The sequence below is a fragment of the Parasteatoda tepidariorum genome, chromosome 3 (assembly GCF_043381705.1).
Source record: "Parasteatoda tepidariorum isolate YZ-2023 chromosome 3, CAS_Ptep_4.0, whole genome shotgun sequence".
Classification (NCBI taxonomy): domain Eukaryota; kingdom Metazoa; phylum Arthropoda; class Arachnida; order Araneae; family Theridiidae; genus Parasteatoda; species Parasteatoda tepidariorum.
Window position 1 is genome coordinate 100649657 of NC_092206.1, and position 21838 is coordinate 100671494.

A 21838-nucleotide genomic window follows, 5' to 3' on the forward strand; every position below is an offset into this window, starting at 1 on the left:
CTAATTTTAATGTCAGTCTAGAAAAAAAATACAATTCTAATGCAACTAATTTTTCAAATTTGATGGGTACAAATCTTCGCGGGTCCTTCAATGGATGCAATGAAAATGATCCTGTGGCTGCAGCTACACTTTAACAGAGATTATGTATTCAAAATCACATATAACTAATATTTAAACTAGCCATTACGAAAAATAGGTAATTAATAATTTTGATTACACTTTCACATGTGAATGCAAACTCTTAAAACATTGATGTTATTTCAAAGAAATGGAACATATTTTTGATGTACTTCATTTCTTAGAGGAAATAGAAGATCATTAAACAGTTAAAAAGTTGCCATTATTTGATAATTTTGCGTTTCTTAAATATTCACTGTCGAAAGGTATAAAAAGTCAAATAAACATATTCGACAAAAAATATCTTGGAAAAACAAACTCGCTCTTGTAAACATGAATAAATATTTCTTAATTATACCCTTATATTTAATGTAAGCCGATTTCTAATTCAAAACCATTTTGAACAAGGTGTAAATTAAGTTCTCCGGCAAAATTCGTCTTCTTAAAGCAGTGAAGTAGTTATTACTATTCCAAAGAAATTCGAAGTCACTACATTTAAAAATAAAAAAAAGTAGATGTGTTTAACCAATGTAATAAAGTAGTTGTTGTAGTAAACTGCAAAAACATTGTAGTTTTTCTGACCACTGATCAAAATATTCCAATTACAGCTGTATCGTATCTTTTTCATTTATTTTTATTGTAAAATCTAAAGGTTTTTCTACTAAAAAAAAGAATGTTATATAATACTTTAGCTTTTTTTTTNTTTTTTTTTTTTTTTGAATGACAATTGAGTGGAATATCCGTCTAAAATTTTATGAAATGAGAAAAAGCAGATAATTAGGAGTAGCATTTCATTTATATTTAATGTAAATGAGTTGTTTACCCGCAGTCTGGAGCAGGACACCATCGGGCATCAGGTTCAGTGATGAGGACTCTTCTGAGCATGAAAGACTCATATTTACCGAGGAGTATGTCATCGTTAATTATCATGCAGATGTCACTCGGGTGGATGGGTTCTGTGCACTCTGGACAAGAAATATTTACTCTGGAAAGACATTATTTACACCATTTCAAGTAACATATCTTTTATTATCTGATTCCGTAAAGAATATTTATTAAGTCCATCATAAATAATATAAATCCATTATAAATAAATAAAACCATAAATAAAAAAAAGTATGTCTTATACTTAAAGCATGAAAAAATTGCTGAAATGTTATATTTTGCACAGTAACTACTTTTTAGGAACTAAAGTAAACTTCTAATTTACTTTATTTATTTATTTTTTAAGTTTTAATGATAAATTAGCTCATAATAATTAAATGATGTAAGGATTAAAAAATATAATCAACCTAAAATACTTTTTTAAAGTTTTCATCACTATTTTCTAGTAAAAAACATAAATCATCTCAATGTATTACAAGACCACAGAACAGGTTTGTAGCAATGATTAGAAATCATCGAATAAAGTAGTGTCATTTATTACTTAACCACAATTGAGGGAAAATATCTCTTATTTTAGTTTTATATTTTTAAAATGGGCAGAAAGGTAAGGGCTTTTTTTTTTTTTTTTTTTTTAAATTTTTCTAGAACGTAAGCAATTTATTCATTCATTCTTCTAAATTCAACTAATACTTCTTCACAATCATAAAAGCTTCTTGTCATGGTTGGTTAGGTTTTACCCAATGGGCTTTTCAAAAAAAAAATTCCCATTGATAAACAAAGCATGTATAAAAAATAGAATTATATCTATAAAGCAAAAATTTTTTTTTAGAAAATTTACATTGTCTAAAGAATAATTCCTACAATGATGAAACTTCACCTGTCTTCTGAGCAACTAATCTATTTCGTAATTTTGTCCATATATTTTAGCTGAATGTAGAGCACAAGCTCAATTGATCACAGAACTTTAGGGACAACTTAGTAGTTGGGTAAAAGAAGAACAAAATTCATTATGAAACTTCAGAGATTAAGCTACTAAAATGAGAAAAGAAATTATTATGTTTATATAAGGATTTCTCTTCCTGTAACTATTTTTATTTTTATCCATCATCAGCCCCTTCTCAACATGTTCGACCTCTTTCTCTCTGATCAAATTATAGCATGCGCTGACTCTTATTGCTTTAATTCCTCTCTCAAATTCTCTGTTTGAATGGATGTCAAACACATTTTTAGAAAACATATGGCTGTGTTTATTTTCACTTTTTCTATAAAATTGCTTTTTTATTTCTGATAGACTCATTGTCACTGATTCTTTTCAAATCAGGGTTCCCAACTCAATTTCAGGAAAAAAAATTCCTGACTTTTCTAGGTATATCAGGAAAATTTCAATGAAAATCCAAACCATATTTTATCTATACCATGCAATTTTTCATCAAACATTTTAAATTTTGTTATTTGTAATGCCAAATATTATATTTTGTGAGCAAAGAAATATTATTGAATGAGGATAGAAGCATGAAAGTTTCACTAAAATGAGAAATTTTTATAACAAGTAATTGTAATAGATGTTAGATTTATTTAATGTGTCACTGATTACTGTTACTGACAATTCTGAGACTGATTATTTTCCAGGTATGATATAGGAATTTTCCAGGGTTTTCTTTGGAAAATTGCTACTTTCTCTGCTTTTAAGAGGCAAAATAAAATTCTAGCTTTTACTTGTTCCACCTGACCTATGGAATGTAACTGATAATTTTTTTGCTATTTTAAGTCTGCTTTAGAATTAGTTCCAATAATTCATTAATTTTTATGCACGAATTTCATGGATTAAGAGTGTTATGATGGTATGTTTAAGTTATTTTTGTTAGTCATTTATGGGCACAATTTTATTTAATTCTTTTTGGGCACCGCGTTTTAATTTAAATAATCTCATTTTTTTTTAATCTATATTTTTTTACCTTAATCAACAACCACATCTGATTTTCACTTACACCCCTATCATTCAACACCTTCCAATATTCCTTCCTTCACCCCTGCTTGAGAGTGGATTCATTCACAGGTGTGAATAGTCAAAGCGAGAGTAGCGCCACCCTTCGGTGCGGAGGAATACATGAGCGGGAGGAAAGAGCGGCAGTTCGATTTTAGGTATTCCCTGCTGCTGACGACTGAGATTGAACGTGATCTGTGGAAGGATGCGGGGTGGCCGGCCACGCGCGCTTCTAGGATAAGTCCTTTACCTTTTTTTTAATATATTTTTATGTGCCCGTAATTTCTTTTATTGTTGTATAATTTTGGTATGACGTAACTAAAGAGAAATGATTATTTTTAAATAACCTGTCGAACTAAAATGTAAGTTATGTAGCAGTGAAGCAACTCATTTTTAAATTGTAAACTTATTTGACTTATGATTAAGTTCTTTGAATAAAAATATTTAGTCTGGATTAATTATGCTGTTGGATGTGAATCCTTAAAATTTAATTTGCTTTTATCTTCCAGATCACCAAGATTATTATTGCTGTAAATTTAAATGTGCTAATAGTTTTAAATTAACTTAAATTACTTCTACTTGTTATATCTGATAAATTTTGTTAGTTAAAGTTAAATGTTCTCACAACGCAATTATTTTTTTGAAAAATCATTCTTGATTCCTTAAATCTACTTTTTTTTCTCTATTCAAAAATAAGATATAACAAGAGCATGCGTTTATTTGAAATCTAGATACATTCGTTCAAGTAATTGATTATTTTCAATTCAATTTAGCTTCATTTTATTCTGTACAATAATTATTTTGTTTTTGATTATTTGGTTTCATATAGAATTTTGAATACAGTAGACATCCAATTCATATAAACATGATCTAAAACTTAAGATATAAAATTAAAATTTACGATATACTTAAGCTATAAAGTGGCAGCATATAATTCTGCAAATGAATCATTTTTGATGTTTTCTTAGGAAAGAAATTCAATATTTTGTAAAAACCCAATCTTCAAAAAAATAATAGAATAATAAAAAAACTTCTTTTTTTTTTTAAATGGAGATTTTACCAACAATGTCCCTTGTATAGTGCGGCTTTAAGGAGAACTACTCCAGACAACCGTCTCGCGTTGTGGCGGGTACTATGGTTACGAGGAAAGGTTACTTTGAATAGGGGTGTGCGGTGAATAGCTTTGTCTTAATCTTTGCGTAGGTCGACGTGAGTAAACCAATCGACACCTTTTCTCCATTTCACCCCCATTAGAAACGTGCTCTCGCTTGTTACCATAGCAGCAGACAGTCCCAGATTTTAAGTCTGGAGTTCTCCTCAAAGGTCTGATAGGTCCTATAGGTCTGAACTGTTTCAACCAACCACTTTTTCCAATGACGTCTATATTTTTTGGATGTGTATCCATTTTTTTACTTTTGAAGTTTTTAAAACCTTTCTAATGCCCTTCAAACATCTCATCTTTTTTTAATGTGACGATGGCAGGGGGATTATATTCCAAGTTCCTCTAAACATACCCTAGCCATACTATCTCACATGTATGCAACTCTTCCATTATAACAACCGCTACATGAAATCCTGTTTGATGTTCTATCGAAGCAATATTATTTTAATGCTTATTAGAATGGCAGAACTGAACTGTTCATTCAATAAAATGCGGGGAAGAAAAAAAATTTTTCTTACAATTCGTAGAAAATCACCACAAGAACAGGTGTGGCACCCTGCCCCTCAAAACCTGCCTAAAGTGAACTCTGATTTATTTATTGCATTTTTAAATTGATTTACCAATATTTAACCTAAATGTTTTAAATAATATTGAATGAAGCAAGAACAGGACTTACCTGCTTTCTGTAATCTCTATTCTTAAATACTGTTGTAGGCATTGGTAACAAGCACGATGAGTGCAAGATCTTAATTCAGGAAAACTATGACGAGGGAGCTCAAAAAGGCAAAGGGGACACTCTAGAAACTCTTTGATTTTCTTCAGGCCATCCTGTGAGTTTTCCTTGCTTTCTATGTTGATATTACGAAAAGAGCTCGACTCAGAACTAGAGGAGGATGGACCAGCCAATGGAAAGCGACTGGAATCCCGGCTACTTTGTTGAGTGTGCTGCTAGGTGAAAGAAGATTGTTTGTGATTGGAATGGTAGAAAAATATAATTGGTTAATCTACAGAGTGTAAAATGTGCATCCAGTGTCACAAAGATTCAATCTTTGTGGATTAATCAGAAACATACTATTTTATTTCCTCAGACAATATGTTAAGTAATGAAATGAGAAACATTCTTTTTCTCAATGAACACAGCTTTTTTTTCCAATTTTTAATGCTTAAAGTATGGAGGATAGGTTTAATCTGGAAGTCCAAATAGTTTTGACATGAAAATAAATAGTTTAGCCCCTTATACCCATATTTTTAGTCCATAGTTCATACCCATATTTTTAGAATATTGAACAGGATCTAAATATAGTTTTGAATACAACAGTAATTGGCCCAAAAATAATTCAATACAAAATAAAATTTTAATAATTTATTATAATTTTAATAATTTATTATTTTTTATAATTTTTTGAACTGAAGAGATATCTCTACATAAAAACATATTAATCTACCACAGTTTTCCATAGTTGTCAATGCACTTTTATTGGCTGGAAAATCACATGATATGACCCAGTTTTCCCATATTAATTTCATATTTTTTTCATTAGTCTAACTAAGTACACAACATTCATTATTTAAGCAGTTATTTTCTTAAAATTGTTTGTCTTAAATAAAAACGTTCCATAACAATGGCNTTTTAAACGTTTTAAAGTATTGTATTTTCTGCAAAGAGATTACAAGGTTAACCGACAAAAAGAATTTAGTGTTATATAAACAATGATGTTTATATAACAATCACCACCAACAATTGCTTTCAATATGTCGGTCTAAACACTTTGGCATGCGGCCCTTCATTGGTCAATCTGCTGTGCATGTGGCCCTTCACTGAAAAAGGTTGTGCACCCCTAACCTAACTGATTTTTAACGAAAATATAAAAAAAAATATTTAATTATTTAATTTAAACTGCAAACTGGTAATTTGAATTTTGTTTTTAAATGGGTACACTTAAAAACTTCACAGGAGTTATTTTCATCAAAATTAGTATGAGAAATGCTTCCAATGATTAATATGTAGATCATTAGGTAGATACACATTCAATAACTTAAAGGCAAAAATATTAAAAATCTTAAAATGAACCAGAAAATTATTTTTGTTTTTTTGAAAAGTGTGTGGTGTAGTGATTCAAAAAAGTCAGGAACCTATGACATAGAATCTAAATATGATAAAAAAAAGCTACTATTCTTTCAGAGAAAGTGTATTTTTGCGTGATTTAATTACTTAAAACATTATTTGCACTAATCAATTAGCATGTTTAAAGAAAATCCTTCTAACCATTAAGATTAATCTTAATACACAAAAATCAGATTACCAGGGTTGCCACAGAAAAAAATTAACAAAATAGTTGCTTTTAGTAGCCTAAAGCATGAAAATAGTTCCTGAAAACTACGAAAATAGTTGCCTAAATAAGAACAAAAATTCACCAAAAATATTACTAAAATTTTATTAAATGACTTAATTGTCATATACCATGATCCATTTAGTCAAGTCAGTGGCAAATAAGATAATTTTTATATAAACCTTAGTAGTGTTCTAGCACTAAGTTCTTACATCAAAACAATTAGTATATTAGCAGAAAAATAAATACACTTAATTACTAGAATTCATTCAAAAAAATATCTTTTCATTAAAAAAACATACTTTTTAAAAAAATTTCCCTTTTAAATTCACGCATCGTAATATCGTATTAAAATTTTTTTTGTTTTTCTTACAATTCAAGCGAAATATTATAGCAAATAAGCACTAAAAAGGCGATCGAGAAACGAAATAAGACTTACAATGGAATCTGTGCATATTGAACAAATTAAAACATGGTTGCAACTCAAATCTGGAAAAAAAATTCCCTGTGTTTTCCCTGTACATATTATACACAATATAATAAAAGGAAACAACAATTGCTGTGCTCTAATGTAAACTATATTGGGCTAACTACATTTATTAGTTTTAATTGCTGGAAAAACAGCTGAACATACTTAATAATGCTATAGTAAATGAAATAGTTTAGCTGAAATATCATGGCTAAATAGCTCATAGATTACGCTTTGAGTGGTCACAGTTTTTTAAAGGACAAAAATAAGAAACAAAAGTCCCTGCATTTTCCCTGTTATTTTAGGAGATTTTTCAAATTCCCAGTATTTTCCCGCTTTTCCCTGTGGAGCGGCAATCCCGTAAAAAGGGATGACTCATATTTGCCATTCAAAATTTTTACCATTTCTTTTATTTTTTAAGAAAAAAAAGCATTGTGTTCAGAAGCTCCTGCAGGCCGCAGGTTTTCAACCCAATTTATGTTAAAAAAACATAGCTAGGAGTACAGAAAAGTCTCCCTATAGTCTTCTTTTCCTAAAAATAGTAGCCTTTTTAACCTTTTCAGGCAAAAAAAAGTTGCCATAGATGTCTTATGCCGAAAATAGTTGCATTTTAGTCGCCTGTGGCAACCCTGGATTACTCTAATTTTTAATTTCACACTGTAACAGTTAGAAAAATTACAGAATTTGGAATGCGTGTATTGAATTTAAAACTGAAATCATTTGTGTCATTTTAAATTAGCAGTGTTTTCACTACCAGGGATGAGATTAGCCAAAAGGCAAAAAAGCTGAATTTCCACGATAGTAAATTTTACACAAGCGCAACTCTTTAATAATAAATTCCAGACAGTTTAAGGTAATAAATAATGTGTTGACATACAATTGTGTACTAATCTATTATTATCTAAATGATTACATTGATACTTAACATTTAGTGACAATAAAAATTACCAATTGAAAAAAATAAAGCTGGAAATTATATCTTTCCTCAGTTTACATAAGAGATAATTATTACTTGAAAAACTACCTGGTTTAGCAAATTAAAACTACTGAGAATATACATTAATATTTCATTTCCTTTAATAAATACTGTTATGTGATTTATAGCAAATATATCAGTAATATTACTTTTTAAATTATATTGGGAAAAAAAACTTTAACAATGGACCGAATCATTATGTTCATATTATAGTCTAATCTAACTAGAGCCCTCTGAAACATATCAATAACAGTGAAGTAGAAATATATAGTAACTCCTTAACATACAAAAATTGCTATTTTAGTTTGAAAAATTACATGACAATCAGCAACTGTTTAGATAATTGTTTTTTATTTGATAAGAATTTTGCATTTTATAGCATAAATAACAGCAATTATAAATAAAATTTTGATGATGAGTTAATTAACTCTTTTTCCAAAAAAAAAAAATTAAATTGAATCCCTTTTTAAGTTATTGCTTTTGTTTCCTATATCTTTTATGTTTGCTATATTTAGTCGTTAGTCCATTTTCAAACATCTTGTGACAAATCCTATTTTTTCTTCTTTGCAAGCACAGAATGTAAGTTTTGAATATATTCCCTTCCAGTTTCTCTGATGCTGTAACACTTACATATACTAATAATCGTCGTTAGAAAAACAGTCACCTTTATAGTAACTAATTTTTAAAAAAATTTACTTCTTACAAGATCGCGATAGTTGATCTTAAAATTACGTGAATATGAATTTTGAAATTACATGAATATGAAACTAGATATACGATTTTGAAAATGAGAAAATACAAACTGAGATATAGAATTTTTGAAATGCGTAAATAGAAATCACGATTCATAATTTTTAGATCGCGTAAATACGAATCATGATGTGTAATTTTTAGATTGCATAAATAAGAATTATGGTGCATAATTTCTATCAATGTTTGATATTATAAACCGCATGAGCAAATCAAGACATTGAATTTTAAACTTGCGTGAATACGAATCGCTACATAGGTTTTTAAAAAGGCGTAAATACGAATCAGAATATTGGATTTTTAAATCTCGTAAATAAGAATCGCAATGTACAATATTCAAATCGCGTGTATAAGAACCGCAACACGCAAATATGAAAAGCTATGTCTGATATTACAATCGTGTGAATAAGAATCGAGATATTAGCAGATTCCAGGCTTGGGACCTCCAAAAGGTTTGTCAGAAGCAGCGTCGTTAGAACTACGAAAATCGGATCTATCTGGAGGGCGGGTAAAAAATTCGGAAAATCTTATCTGCTGCGTGTAAAAGGGGAGAAAATAGCTAAAATAAGTAAAAATGAGAAAGGATTGGTAGCTATGTAGTTTGATTTTTCTGTTTCTCTCTGAAAATCGGTAAATTTTCTGAAAAAGCGAAATACTTATTAAAAAAAAGTGAAATTTTTAGAAAATCTGAATTTTTGATTAAAAAAAAGCTGAAATTTAAGAGATAAAAGAGAAAAAAGCAGAAATCTGCTAAAAAAGCGGAAAAATCTCATCCTTGCACTACAGAGCCAGAATGCGTAAATCTTGCATATTTTTTTTCTTTTTGCGCATTAAAAAATTATTAATGTGAGAAGTTCGTACACTCTATTCATTTTAAAATGCGCGAACCTCTCAAATTTTGGAATAAATTTTGTTTTCTCGCCATTTTGAAAAAGACATGAAAACAGCTACGACAAGTGTTGAGAAGAAAAAAAAAATGAGTCCTTTATCAACTACTTTAAAAATAGTTGTTCAAAGTTAGCTCTGTTTTTAGTTGTTAATGAATTACCAAACTCCCTCATAGACAATTTACAGCAATTTATAAAAGTTGAAAGCTATGCTGGAAGACCTAACAAGAAGTATGAACATGGAAATAATTTCTATGAACTTCACTATTCTAAAACAGAAATAATTGAAAACTCTATGCTGGCAGATGTAGAGGATAGGAAAGTGTGTGCACAATGCTACAAATTTAATTAGTGATTCCAAATAGTTCAGCATCTGTTGCAAGGTCACTTAGCACCCAAAATCGAATTAAAACAAAATATTGTAACAAATTGCATTTGAGCAACTTAATGAGAATAGCTGATGAAAAAGTGATATAGAACATTTTCCATATGATGATGCAGAAAATATTCAATGGTTTAGAAATTATAAGATGTTAAAAAAGTATTATAATTAAAGAAATTTTTTTTTCAAGTCTACTCGTGTTTTTTTTAGTTTTTAGAAATCTCACTTAACTTTTTGAAATCTCACCCTGTTTTTGAGAAAGGGTGAGAAATTCTCTCCCATTTTTTTTCTGATTGAAAACACTGATTCGATAATAATACTCGCAGAACATTTGTAATTTTAAGGAGTTTTGTCACAGATTTAATTCTGCTCTTTGCGAGGATACTCTTATTCATCAACTGATGGTGTCCAGATTTTAATCTATAAATTTTTTTTTTATTTATTTAGTTCCTAGTAGCAAAAAATATAATAAAAACTCTAATTGAAAAAAAAAAAACATTACTTCTGAATAACAGGACCTGAAAATTGCATCAAATATGGAGCAAACAAAATTGTCTCATTTTCTTTGTTTTCCTGATAATTAGCTTTTAATAATTCATTTAATATTTATTACTTAATAAGATGCTTAGGTCAATTAGGCCATATTTATATCAGACTATTTTTAGAAAAGGAAAACTAAAACAGAAGCACAACTTGCTCTATGCTCTACTTAAGTTCAATAAAAGTAAATTATACTGCAAAATTAAAACAAAATACCATATTTTTAATTTCAGAATTGCTTTGTTTAAAACAGAAAAGGTTTACAGTTTTCAAATTAAATTTATGGATAGGAAAGAGTCTAGGGCAAAATGAATCACCGGCCACAAGACCTCTAAATATAATAAATAGCAAATAAAAAATTCAGTCAGTCACCAATCTATCAAACAAGTAAGCAGCACATCCATGCGGATATTATCGATTTTAAAAAAAATCTCATCTTCATCATTTAAAAAATTTTATTATTCTAATTTCGGTTATTCTTGCTACATTAAAAAAAAATTTTATTGGCACTTTTTATCAGGGTAGTTCATATTTTTTTTATTTTTTTAATATTAACAGAATAAAAGATAATTACTAATATCATAAGAAAATATTTTAACAAAGCTAACAAAATCATGACATGACTTAGTACAGTTGGAAAAAATTTTAGATAAAGAGGTTTAGAGTTATATAGGTACTTTAAAAAATTACTTTTAATTAAGAAATTCTATTAAAAGTGCTTTAATTGTTTTTAGTAGAAAAATACAGACATTTCTGCAAATTAATTATACCACATTAATTATACCATATTAATTATACCACATGCATCTACTTACATAAAAAAATTTTAACATACACACTGAAAATAATTTTTCAAAGATTTTTGATGTCTAACCTTCCTTATTTCAATAATTCTTTTATGGTCAGAAAGAGCAGCAAATCCACCACAGCCAATATTTTTTTAGGATTCAAGAAAAGTTTGTAAGAGTTCTACAGCTTTTTCTGCTTCTTTGCTCTCAATTTTGGTTTATCAATATGATTTTCATCTGCAATTTTTTAACATTATCTATGATTTCCGCATCTGTCAATGTTCTGCATGATGCCAGAAGTTGTCCACGCATAAAAATCTTCAAAATTTATTTCAACATTAAATCCAGATTTTATTGCAGCGTCAGCAGTTTCTTCTTCTTTACTGATGCCTTCAACCTCTTGTTCAGCATCTTCACAGCTATTCTTAAAACAAGCCATTTAAAAACCATTTTGGATAATTTTTAGAGACACATTTCTCCAAGCAGAACAGTCATTCTGATAGCATCAAACATTTATTTTTGGAAGAGAACTTTTTTCATCGATGGCATCTACAAGTTTGCATACTAACTATTTTCTATAGTTCACTTCAAAACTCCCAATTATCCTTTGATCCATTGTTTGCAATTTTGAGGTGCTTAGCTTTCTTATCCATGTTGAAATGCTAACCCCTGGTGGTCCCTCCGTCCTACCCATCAACCTCTCACTTACTGCCAGAATCATTGTATTCTTTTCAAGTTAAGGAAGTGCGGGGACAGTGATCGAAATTCCAAGAAACACCCCTAACCTGTTCATCTCTACTTTCACCAAATTTATCTCAGTCTGCAAGTTCTACTGATAAAGTTATGTTTGGACATTTGTGGTCTATTATTAGAAATTCAAGAAACAGGGGTTTTGAAGAAAAAAATTTTCGACATAAAGGAAAATACATTGATTTTAGATAGCAAATGCAGGGAATTTTAGAAATTTCAAGATATAGAGGTTAGAAATAAATAAGTTCAACTATGTTTGGAAATTGGCACTGAAATTCATAAATTTTTGTTATAAGAAAATATTATTTTCTAGACTATTTCACAAAAAAATACATTTTTAAAAAAATAAATAACAGCGAGATATGAAAAATTCCAGATTAGTTTTCCTTCAACTTTAAACTAAAAAATGAAATAGAATTTAATTTGAAGAAAAAAATTTATCCACTATATCTTACTTCATTGCCCTACATATACTAAAAAGAATTTCATTGGCTTAAGGTTACAATCCCACATCCAAAAATTTTCCTGGTGATTCGATTAAGATCAATTAATGAACATAAAATTTTTATTGGCAATCATTTTGTTTTAAAAATAATTTTTGAAATTAAAGGTATATTGTTATTAATTTGATAGGAACACAATCTGAAATCAATATTTTTGCTAATCAGACAAGCTGATATATAAATAAGTAAATTATTAACCTTTTTAAAATTTCTTTCAGTAAAATTTAAAATTCATAAAACATTTTTCAATTATCAAGATTAAAAATGCATTTTAATAATTTTAATTTAATATGGTTCTTTAAAAAAAAAAAATCTGTTTAAAATGAAAAAAAAATCACTAACAATTTAAGTATAAATTATCAATAGTTTAAAAATTTACAGAAAATTTATTGATTCTCAGTTAACAGCCATATTCAACTTTCAATCAGCTTCATTAATTTCAATTTACTTATATTCTTTGGAAAAAATGTAAAATTGAATAAATATTTATTAAAAAATGAAAAAAAATACTGAATCTCAATTTTATAAAATAAAAGCAATATAAGATTTATTTAAAAACTGATAGTCAAATTTAAAAACTACAAAACAATAAGAAATTATTACAATATTAAAATGCTCAAAATGTCACTCAACTTTAAAATGTTATCTCTAAATATATTTTTACATTCTTTAATCAAATGATCAGGTCATAGTTTTGAATAATAACTTCCATTTTTATCAACAAAGCAATATTACAAATACATAAACAAGATAAAAGATAAATTATTATTGTGAAAGATTCAAATTTAACTGATAATTCTTTCAGTAGAAAGAAACTACTTTTCAAGAAACAAGAATACAAATATAAATAGACACACTATTTAATAACAAAAATAAATAAACAATATAATTCAGATCCCAATATTCTAAATTATTTAAAAATTAAAGGGCAATATATGGAATAAAACAATCAAATGAGTGAAAAGCTCACAATCTTTTATCCCTTCTGATTATAAGGTTGAATATTTTAAAATTAACATTCAATTTAATCATCAATAAAAAACAATCCTTTCTAAATAACTTACTTTTATTGGCACGCCTGTTCCTAAACCAATAGAACTACTTTCAGAACGTCTATCACCGTCAAAACTAGCGGCAGGACAACGTTGTGCAGTTGTCCGATGTGTATAAGAGGATATGTTAAAAAATCTGGCAAGAGAAAAGCGACTCAGGCCATGTTTTTTAGGTGGATTAGGCCCAGCAAAACCTGAAGATGAACCAGCCATATTTGTTATGAAGTATTAATGCTTGTTTGGAAGTATACTGCAAAAAAGAAAGAAAAAAGCACTGAGAAACACCTTTGAAATAAAACTACAAACTTGTATTTATACTTGTATAAATACAGAAAAACTAAAAAATGTAAACTTTTAAACCTCATTTTTAGTGTAGGCAATCTTCTGACAGAAGTAGTTCTTCACTTTCAGGATAGCAATTGGCAAAATCCTCATACATACAGCCTTTGATCTTTTTTTTAGTCTTTCTCTTGGTCTTTTTAGTTGGAGGGGGTCATATTAAAATCCCTCAACGCTGATCGTCCTGGGGTCATTTTCATTAGTTTCATAGATTTAATAGTATCCACACTTTTAGATACTTTATAAATATCAAAAAAAAAAAAAATTTCTTCCAGACATGACTTTTTTCTCAAAACTCTCCTTTCAGAGAAAGTTAAGATCTTCTTTGTCAAGGTCACTGAGGCAGAAGTCAGGATTGATTATAGTAATGCCATGCATTACTATAATACAGCAAAATCTTTATTTTTATTAAATAGGATTTCAATAATGATCTTAAACTGAAGAAGCAGTGATTTGCTATGATTCCTAATTTCAGGACTAATGTCATTTTGACAATTTATTTTGATTCTAAATAAGTAAAAATTTTCTTACAGATTCAAATTTAAGATAAAAGCATTTAGATTTTAGTAACATATTCTTTTTTATAACAATACATATATTTTATTTCCTCTTCATTCATCTTGAATTCATTTTTCTTACTTATTTTTTCAGCACCAAAATGATTTCACACAATGCACCCATAGATCATGCAGTGTTTTCATTACAGGAAAAAAAAATGGGAGAGAATTTCTGATCCTTTCTCAAAAACAAGGTGAGATTTCAAAATGTTAAGTGAGATTTCTAAAATTTAAAAAAACACGAATAGACTTGGAAAAGAAATATTTCTATTTTTTCTATTCTGAGTTTAGAAGTCAGAAGATGTTAAAAATTCATTATAATATTTTTAAATAATTATATTAAATTTTTAACATCTTCTGACTTCTAAACCATTGAACATTGAATATTTTTGCTGCATTATCATATGGAAAATGTTCTGTATCTTATTTTTCATTAGCTATTCTCATTAGGTTTGCTCAAATGCTTACCAATCGATCTGTTACGATATTTTGTTTTAATTCGGTTTGGGGGCTAAATAACCTTGCAACAGATGCTAAACTATTCGGAATCACTAATTAAATTTGTAGCATTGTGCACACACTTTCCTATCCTCTACATCTGCCAGCATAGGTTCTTCACTTATTTCTGTTATGGAATAGTGAAGTTCGTTGAAGTTATTTCCATGTTCATACTCTTTGTCAGGTCTTCCAGATTAGTTTTCACAGACTTAAACTTTTACAAATTGCTCTAAATTGTCGATGAGGGAGTTTGGTAATTCATTAACAGCGAAAACTAGAGATAACTTTAAACAACTTATTATAAAGAACTCACTTTTTTTCTCAACACTTGTCATAGCTGTTTTCATGTCTTATTCAAAATGGCGGAAGACTAAATTTTTTCCAAAATTCAAGAGATTCGTGCATTTTAAAATTGATAAATTCAGTGCGCGAACTTCTCACGTCAATCATTTTTTAATGCGAGAAAATAAAAAAAATATGCGAGATTCTCGCGTTGTAGTGAAAACACTGTCATGTAATAATATCTACATCAACATATACCAAAATATGTACTGAATGTATAAATGAAAACAGTTCAGTATAAAAACAACTAGGAATTAAAATTTTAGTTAAAAAGATAATCTTTCTAAATATACTTAAATATGTTTAATTTCATTCCTGTTAAAATTATGTGAACTCTTTACACCAATGTTAATACACTTTTTTAACCTATTCTTAATTCTAACTATACAACTATGTTAATACACTTTTTTACCTATTATTAATTCTAACTACTATAATATAGATTACATTTTTTAAGATTTTACAGTCTTTAGGAAACATTTTCACCTGTGAGAAAAATGGCCACTATAAAGCTCTAAAATTTGGTCCCTTATTAAACATCCGCGGATGATATAATAAAAAGTGAAATAGGGAGAATAATTTCTAGTGACACTTGCAATCTAAAGAATTTTATTGCCAAATTTGGAACTGATACTTGCACAGTTACATTTATGTTAATAAATGACTGTTTTTGAGAGTTTAAAAAAATTATGCTGACAAATGTACTGAGGAATGCAAAAAGCAAAGTTGCCAACTTATTAACATTAATATCATATCTTTCCATTTTAGATGTCACTTTAATTGAGTAGTGAGTAGATTAAAAGTAATGAAGTTAAAAGAAATATGCTTACAAGCCATTTTAGTAATTTAAAATCACTAATTTCAGAAAATGAACTAAGTGTTGGATGACAATTTAGTTGAAGGTTGAGTATATTCAAAACTAATATGGAGGTTAAGACTAAAAATTAAGTTGGATACATTTTAGTAGTTACAAATGTGAAGGGATTAATCATGGAAAATAAGAATTCAGTACTTGTCAGAATAAGATGTCAAATGCTGTGTATCACAATTAAAAAAAAAATATATGAAAATGTTATATTGAAAATTATATTTGCATTGATCATAGTACAAGAACATATTTTTCTTTTCTTTTATATATATACATACACAAACTGAGTAGTTTTAAACAGTACACCTTTAGTAACATTTACCAAGTAGTAAGAAATGAATCACTTAAGGAAATAGGAAAATATAGATCCGAAATACAAAAAATATATAAAATAAAGTTATTAAAATAAAACTTAATATTCTAAGAAATTAACGTGTAATCAATACTTACGTATTTCACATTCGAGAAATAAATGTATTGGTCTATTTAATCAAGGTGAGATGTATAATTTATATTTCTGTTAGTCGATATTCAATTGTGCTGTTCTAAGCCTAAGTGGATATTTAAATCAATTCTAATCAAGTTAGAGATTCCACGAACTTAGTAATGTATTATTTATCTTTCACCGTTTCTTAAAATTTAAACTGTATGTAAACATTAACACTCGCCCCACTGGAAAACGTCATTTCCAGGTTTTTAATGGGAGCTTCCTCACAAACCCACATACCTTCCATATTCGTCAATCGTCACCAATAACATACAAGTAGTAGTAGAAGTTTTTCCTTCACATCACCATCATCAACCTTGCTTTGGCCTTGGAGCAACAAATTAAAACATTCACTTTTAAAAATAAGCGAAGAATTAGATACTATTTCACAAAATTAAAAGCTAAAAACTAAACTAATTTTTGAAATTTAACAGTTGTAGCATTATTTGTAACACAGAACAACGAAACAACTCATTCTCTAAATAAAAAAAAAATCACTTACCTATCATAATGAAAACTATCTAAAGAATGAGAAATTGACATCTGTGAAATATTTTTAGGTAATCGGCTGAAATAACTTCAGTTGAATTTAGTTATCAGATAACATGTTCGATTTGTGTAACGTCGTCAACATGACGTAATTGTCCGTTGTTTTGATTTTCTCTCTTCCTTCACTGTTGACTTCACTGATGAAATTAATTCTTGAAATTTCACGGATAAGAAGTTTAAGAAGCATGGTGTCGTTGTTTTGAAGTGTGATCAAGGGTAAAAAAATGTAAGTTTATGTTTATTCTTTTTAATTTACTCAGAAATACCTAATTGACTGTAAAATTAGATATTCTAGAATGAGTTTAAAGTAGATACCAGGCTAGGCACTCCATAACTTATGTTTAAATCATTTCTATGTAGAGCAGTCCAATATTAGGGAACGAATTATAATTAGCAAAAAATGTAACTATTTGTTTAAATGAGTTATTACTTTTTTCAATTAAGTTAATATTTAGTACAATTTTTAGAATAAATTTCCTAATTACGTATTCTAATTTATTATGTAGTAATGGCTTGAGTACGTCTACATTCTAAGCTATGCAGCTCGGCAATCAATCAAAAGAATAGTTTCGAACTTATTCATACAAAACTGAAAAATAAACTAAATGCAGTGGACTTCAAAACTTTTTTTCTTTAATTGCATGCTTTAGGGAAAGAAAGAGGTGAAATGAGAGTAAATGAAAATTTATTTTACATTTAATGAATAAGACGGTTGTTGAGTGTTTTTTATTTAGCTGATTGTTTTTGCAATTTTATTTTCACTAATTTAATAAATTAACGGATTGGTTCAATTGAAATTTTACACAATTTTATCTATAATTAATTAATATTTTCTGCACCAAAATTTGAGTTTTTGAGGGAAATTGTCAAAACAAAAAGAGTTAAATGTCAAACAGAGCTCATTCTAGGTAAGGTAAACAGGGTGCAGGGTACCCTGTTGCCCCTGAAGTTAATTAGTGCCCTGATGTAATGTACTTCATACCCTTTTTTCCCTCAACCCTTTATTTTTTTCCCCAAACTCTACAATGGATTTCTTAAACTTTTGTTATTTTCAACTCTTTATTTCGTTTGTCATTGCTGTCAATACATAGATTTATATGGGAAAGGAAAAATAGCCATCACACCTCCTTGTTGCACTTGTCTTTAAAAGTTTGCAGTTACTTCCACTATCATTAAGTCATAATTACTATTACTCATTTTAAATATTAAATTATAACTACAGACACTTAAAAACATACACTTATTATTTTATTAATATACACACGCATTTTAAATAAATTACTAAGCTAATTAGCTCATTAACTTAATATATGTTAATTTATTAATGAAAATTAGTAATTAATATGATTGCTTTGCTACTTTTAGTAAAGTAAAAAGAAAAATTTCTTTTACTAATTGACAATGTTTTTTAATAGAACGTGTAAAGCCCATAGAAAGAACTTATTACCTTTTTTAGAATAATAATGCCCCTTTTTTAAACTTTTGCACCCTGTCCTTTTTTCTGCCTAGAATGAGCTCTGTGTCAAAATAATTCGTAATTGATTTATCACTTATAATTTTATATGTATGTTTATTTATGAATATTTCTCACTTATATCTAATACACCAAAATTTTGGGATTTTGATATGAGGGATAAAACCGTCAATTGTCAAAAACTTTCCTACCCTGAGTAGAAAACTGTTTGGCATCTTGACAAAAATAGTTGATCTGAACAATTACCAATAATGAAAATTCCCATTAAAGTGCTACACTGTCAATTCTTGTGTTTGTAATAAATTTTAAAAAATATATTGTGGTTTCCTTGTAAGTTGCTACAAAACCCTATTAATCCACTTAAATTTTATTTGTTCCTCAATCTTGTTGTCATCAAAAACTTTAAATATGGGTACCAATGTGAAAATCTTCATATACATTTAATTGAGTCACCGGGGTAATTCTTGGTCAAAAAGCATTAACATTCTACCCTGCTTAAAGGAATACCATTGGTTTCAGCTAACTCTATTCAATTAAGCAGGCTATTCGATTAAAAGGGGAGTGTATCTTAAATTTTAAATTTTTGTGAAATTTAATTTTTTAATGGTATTTAATGCATAGTATATAGTGTTTTAATTAAGTAAACTCAATTTTATAATGAATAAACAATTATATTTAAAGCTGTCTGTGTTTGCCCTGTGACAGAATTTGTTGTGGGCTTTCTGCAAGATACTTTTAAAAATAACAAATATACATGTTACTAAATTAAAGTAACTAAAGCATCAACTTCAAAAAAAAAAAAAAAGGAAACTTTTCAGATCAAATAAAATTATTTTTTAATTAAATATGTAATATGACTTAATTTTCGTCCTAAAACTATGGCGCTTTTCTGTAGTAATGTTTCGCCTTTTTTAGGGATAACAGGAAGGCTGGTGTCGCCTCTTTTTGTTGTTCTATATATTCAATAGTACGTTTGATAGCTTTTAGTCCATCTGTATGAGAGATTTTTTTATGTTGATTTTAATAATCAATGTCTTCATCATCTTCGCTAGATTCATTATCATTATTGACGATATTAACGATAATTTCACTAGACCAAGTTGTTGGATTTTGTTTTTCTGAGTGTTTGGAAGATAAAATTCAGATTTATTTTTCAGTGGTTTTTTTAAAAAATAATCTAAAACAAAAAAAATCCTTGAAATATTTGATAGCTCAGTTAAAGCGGAAACTCGGATAATCGGGACTCTACTGTATGTGGAAATCAATAGTAATAACTGCATTAAAAAAAATTGGAACGAAATATTCTGCCGAAAAGAAAACCAAATTTTTTACTTCATTAATCTTTATTTTTCATTGTTTTCAAATGAGAATAGAAAAAGCATTTTTTTTTCCACTCGTATGCGGATCTTTTGAATATAATTCTGAAGAAAAGATAAAATCTTTCGAAAATTTCTGCAGATAAAAAAAAAACTTTTTACTTCCCAAAAGAAAAATCTTACTGCAAGAACTCGGTAACGTTCTACGACAATGTCGCCACGATTCTGTGTTAGTATCATAAAAATTCATTTATACAAACTTAAATTTATTTATTAATTTTGAATAGGGAGGACCTTCAAGTTGATTTATCTACTGTTTTATCTCAAAAAGAGGCAAAACATAAGAAAAAATCTGGTGGTTTTCAGTCAATGAGTAAGTATGTCTCCTTTTGATTCTTTAGTTACAAATTTTTGTAATTGATTTAAAATATTTTTTAAAGCAAACTTAAAGTTAAAAATCTAATTTCAAGAGGTGTTTGTCTCTCTAAAACATTACTTTTCCCACATGCTACTTATCAATTTTGTTTTGTATTTTTTTTAATAGATATAACTGTTAATAAAGAACTTATCAAAACTTATTAACTCATTAACATCATTAATCAAAACTTATTAACTGTACTTTCAAATGTCTTGTTTATGAAACATTCTAAAATTTTGAAAATGATAAAAGCTTCAGATACAAATGAAAATTGTATAACTTATAAGTTTTTAACATTTTAAAATATAAATAAAAATATAGTTGTAATTACATGAACAAATTTAAAAGAACATTTTATTTTTTATCTTAAATTGTTCTTATTTTAGAACAAACTTATAAATTAAAGTGGATTTTTGCAGCGCTGGACGATCATTCAGTTTAATAGTATTTTTTGTTACACTAAATATTCTTTCGATTATTGGCTAGATTAAATTGCTACAAAATGTATGCTGACTATCAATGGGAAAACTGTTTTTTCCCCTTTTTACATGCACTACTAGAATAAAATTAAGATATTAAATGATTTTAACTTAACGTTTTTAAAATTTAACCTAAAAACACCCTATTTAAACAAAACACCAACAAAAAAAATTTTTAACCCTGATTTTTTCTAAACTTTATTCTTATAGTATATTGAGATGAGGTTTTGTGAATGCAGTGATTCTTAAAGTGCAATGGATATTGAATTAATAAATTTTTTACCCTGATTTTTTCTAAACTTTATTCTTATAGTATATTGAGATGAGGTTTTGTGAATGCAGTTATTCTTAAAGTGAAATGGATATTGAATTTAAAAAAATTTTTTCCCCCTTCTAGACTTGAGTCAATGTCTTTTGAAGTCTATTTTAAGAAAAGGTTATAAGGTCCCTACTCCAATTCAAAGAAAGGTTTGTCTATATTTTTCAGTATGCATTTAAATGTTTGTAGTATGAAAATTATTTTTCTGTCCGAAGTGTCTTTATAAAATTTCAAAGTATATTTATGGAGTCTTATTTCATTGAACTGTATTTTTTTTTTTTTTTTTTTTTTTTTTTTTTTTTTTTTTTTTTTTTTTTTTTTNTTTTTTTTTTTTCTTTTTTTTTTTTTTTGTAAGTTTTCTTTTCTAACTAAGGATTAAAGCTTTCAGATTTTCTGTTGGATTTTGTTCCTTTCTTTTGAAAAAATATTTTTTGATTTGTTAAATATGTAGTGATGTTTATTTCAATGACAGATATTTTACTACCTGTCATCTACTTCTGTGTTGCAACAGCTAATTTAAAGTAAATAATAAATCCAAAATTTGAATTCATTGAAACATTTTCTATGTATATGTGGTAAATATTTTCCTCATAGTTTGGTTTCTGAGTAGAAAACTG

General features: G+C 27.9%; 2 protein-coding genes across 9 annotated transcripts in view; one reads left to right on the top strand and one right to left on the bottom strand.

Moving 5' to 3' along the window:
• Positions 1 to 17310, bottom strand: part of LOC107442954 (E3 ubiquitin-protein ligase RNF19B) — a 48214-nt gene extending 30904 nt beyond the window's left edge. The window contains exons 1-4 of one of the 6 annotated variants that reach the window (XM_043052121.2): positions 17169 to 17310; positions 13588 to 13825; positions 4825 to 5093; positions 941 to 1102 (exon numbers count right to left, since the gene is read on the bottom strand). In XM_043052121.2, the coding sequence (XP_042908055.1) occupies positions 941 to 1102; positions 4825 to 5093; positions 13588 to 13788 (632 nt within the window). In that variant the 5' untranslated portion in view covers positions 13789 to 13825; positions 17169 to 17310. Of the gene's footprint in view, positions 1 to 940; positions 1103 to 4824; positions 5097 to 13587; positions 13826 to 16629; positions 16774 to 16906; positions 17043 to 17168 lie in introns of those variants that run through there. The other 5 variants (XM_043052118.2, XM_071179131.1, XM_043052119.2 and 2 more) reach the window with 5 other exon arrangements.
• LOC107442951 (ATP-dependent RNA helicase DDX54) overlaps positions 17301 to 21838 on the top strand; it is a 44047-nt gene continuing 39509 nt past the window's right edge. The window contains exons 1-3 of one of the 3 annotated variants that reach the window (XM_071179132.1): positions 17301 to 17441; positions 20293 to 20378; positions 21300 to 21370. In XM_071179132.1, coding sequence (XP_071035233.1) covers positions 17440 to 17441; positions 20293 to 20378; positions 21300 to 21370 — 159 coding nt within the window. In that variant the 5' untranslated portion in view covers positions 17301 to 17439. Of the gene's footprint in view, positions 17442 to 17597; positions 17618 to 20292; positions 20379 to 21299; positions 21371 to 21838 lie in introns of those variants that run through there. The other 2 variants (XM_071179133.1, XM_071179134.1) reach the window with 2 other exon arrangements.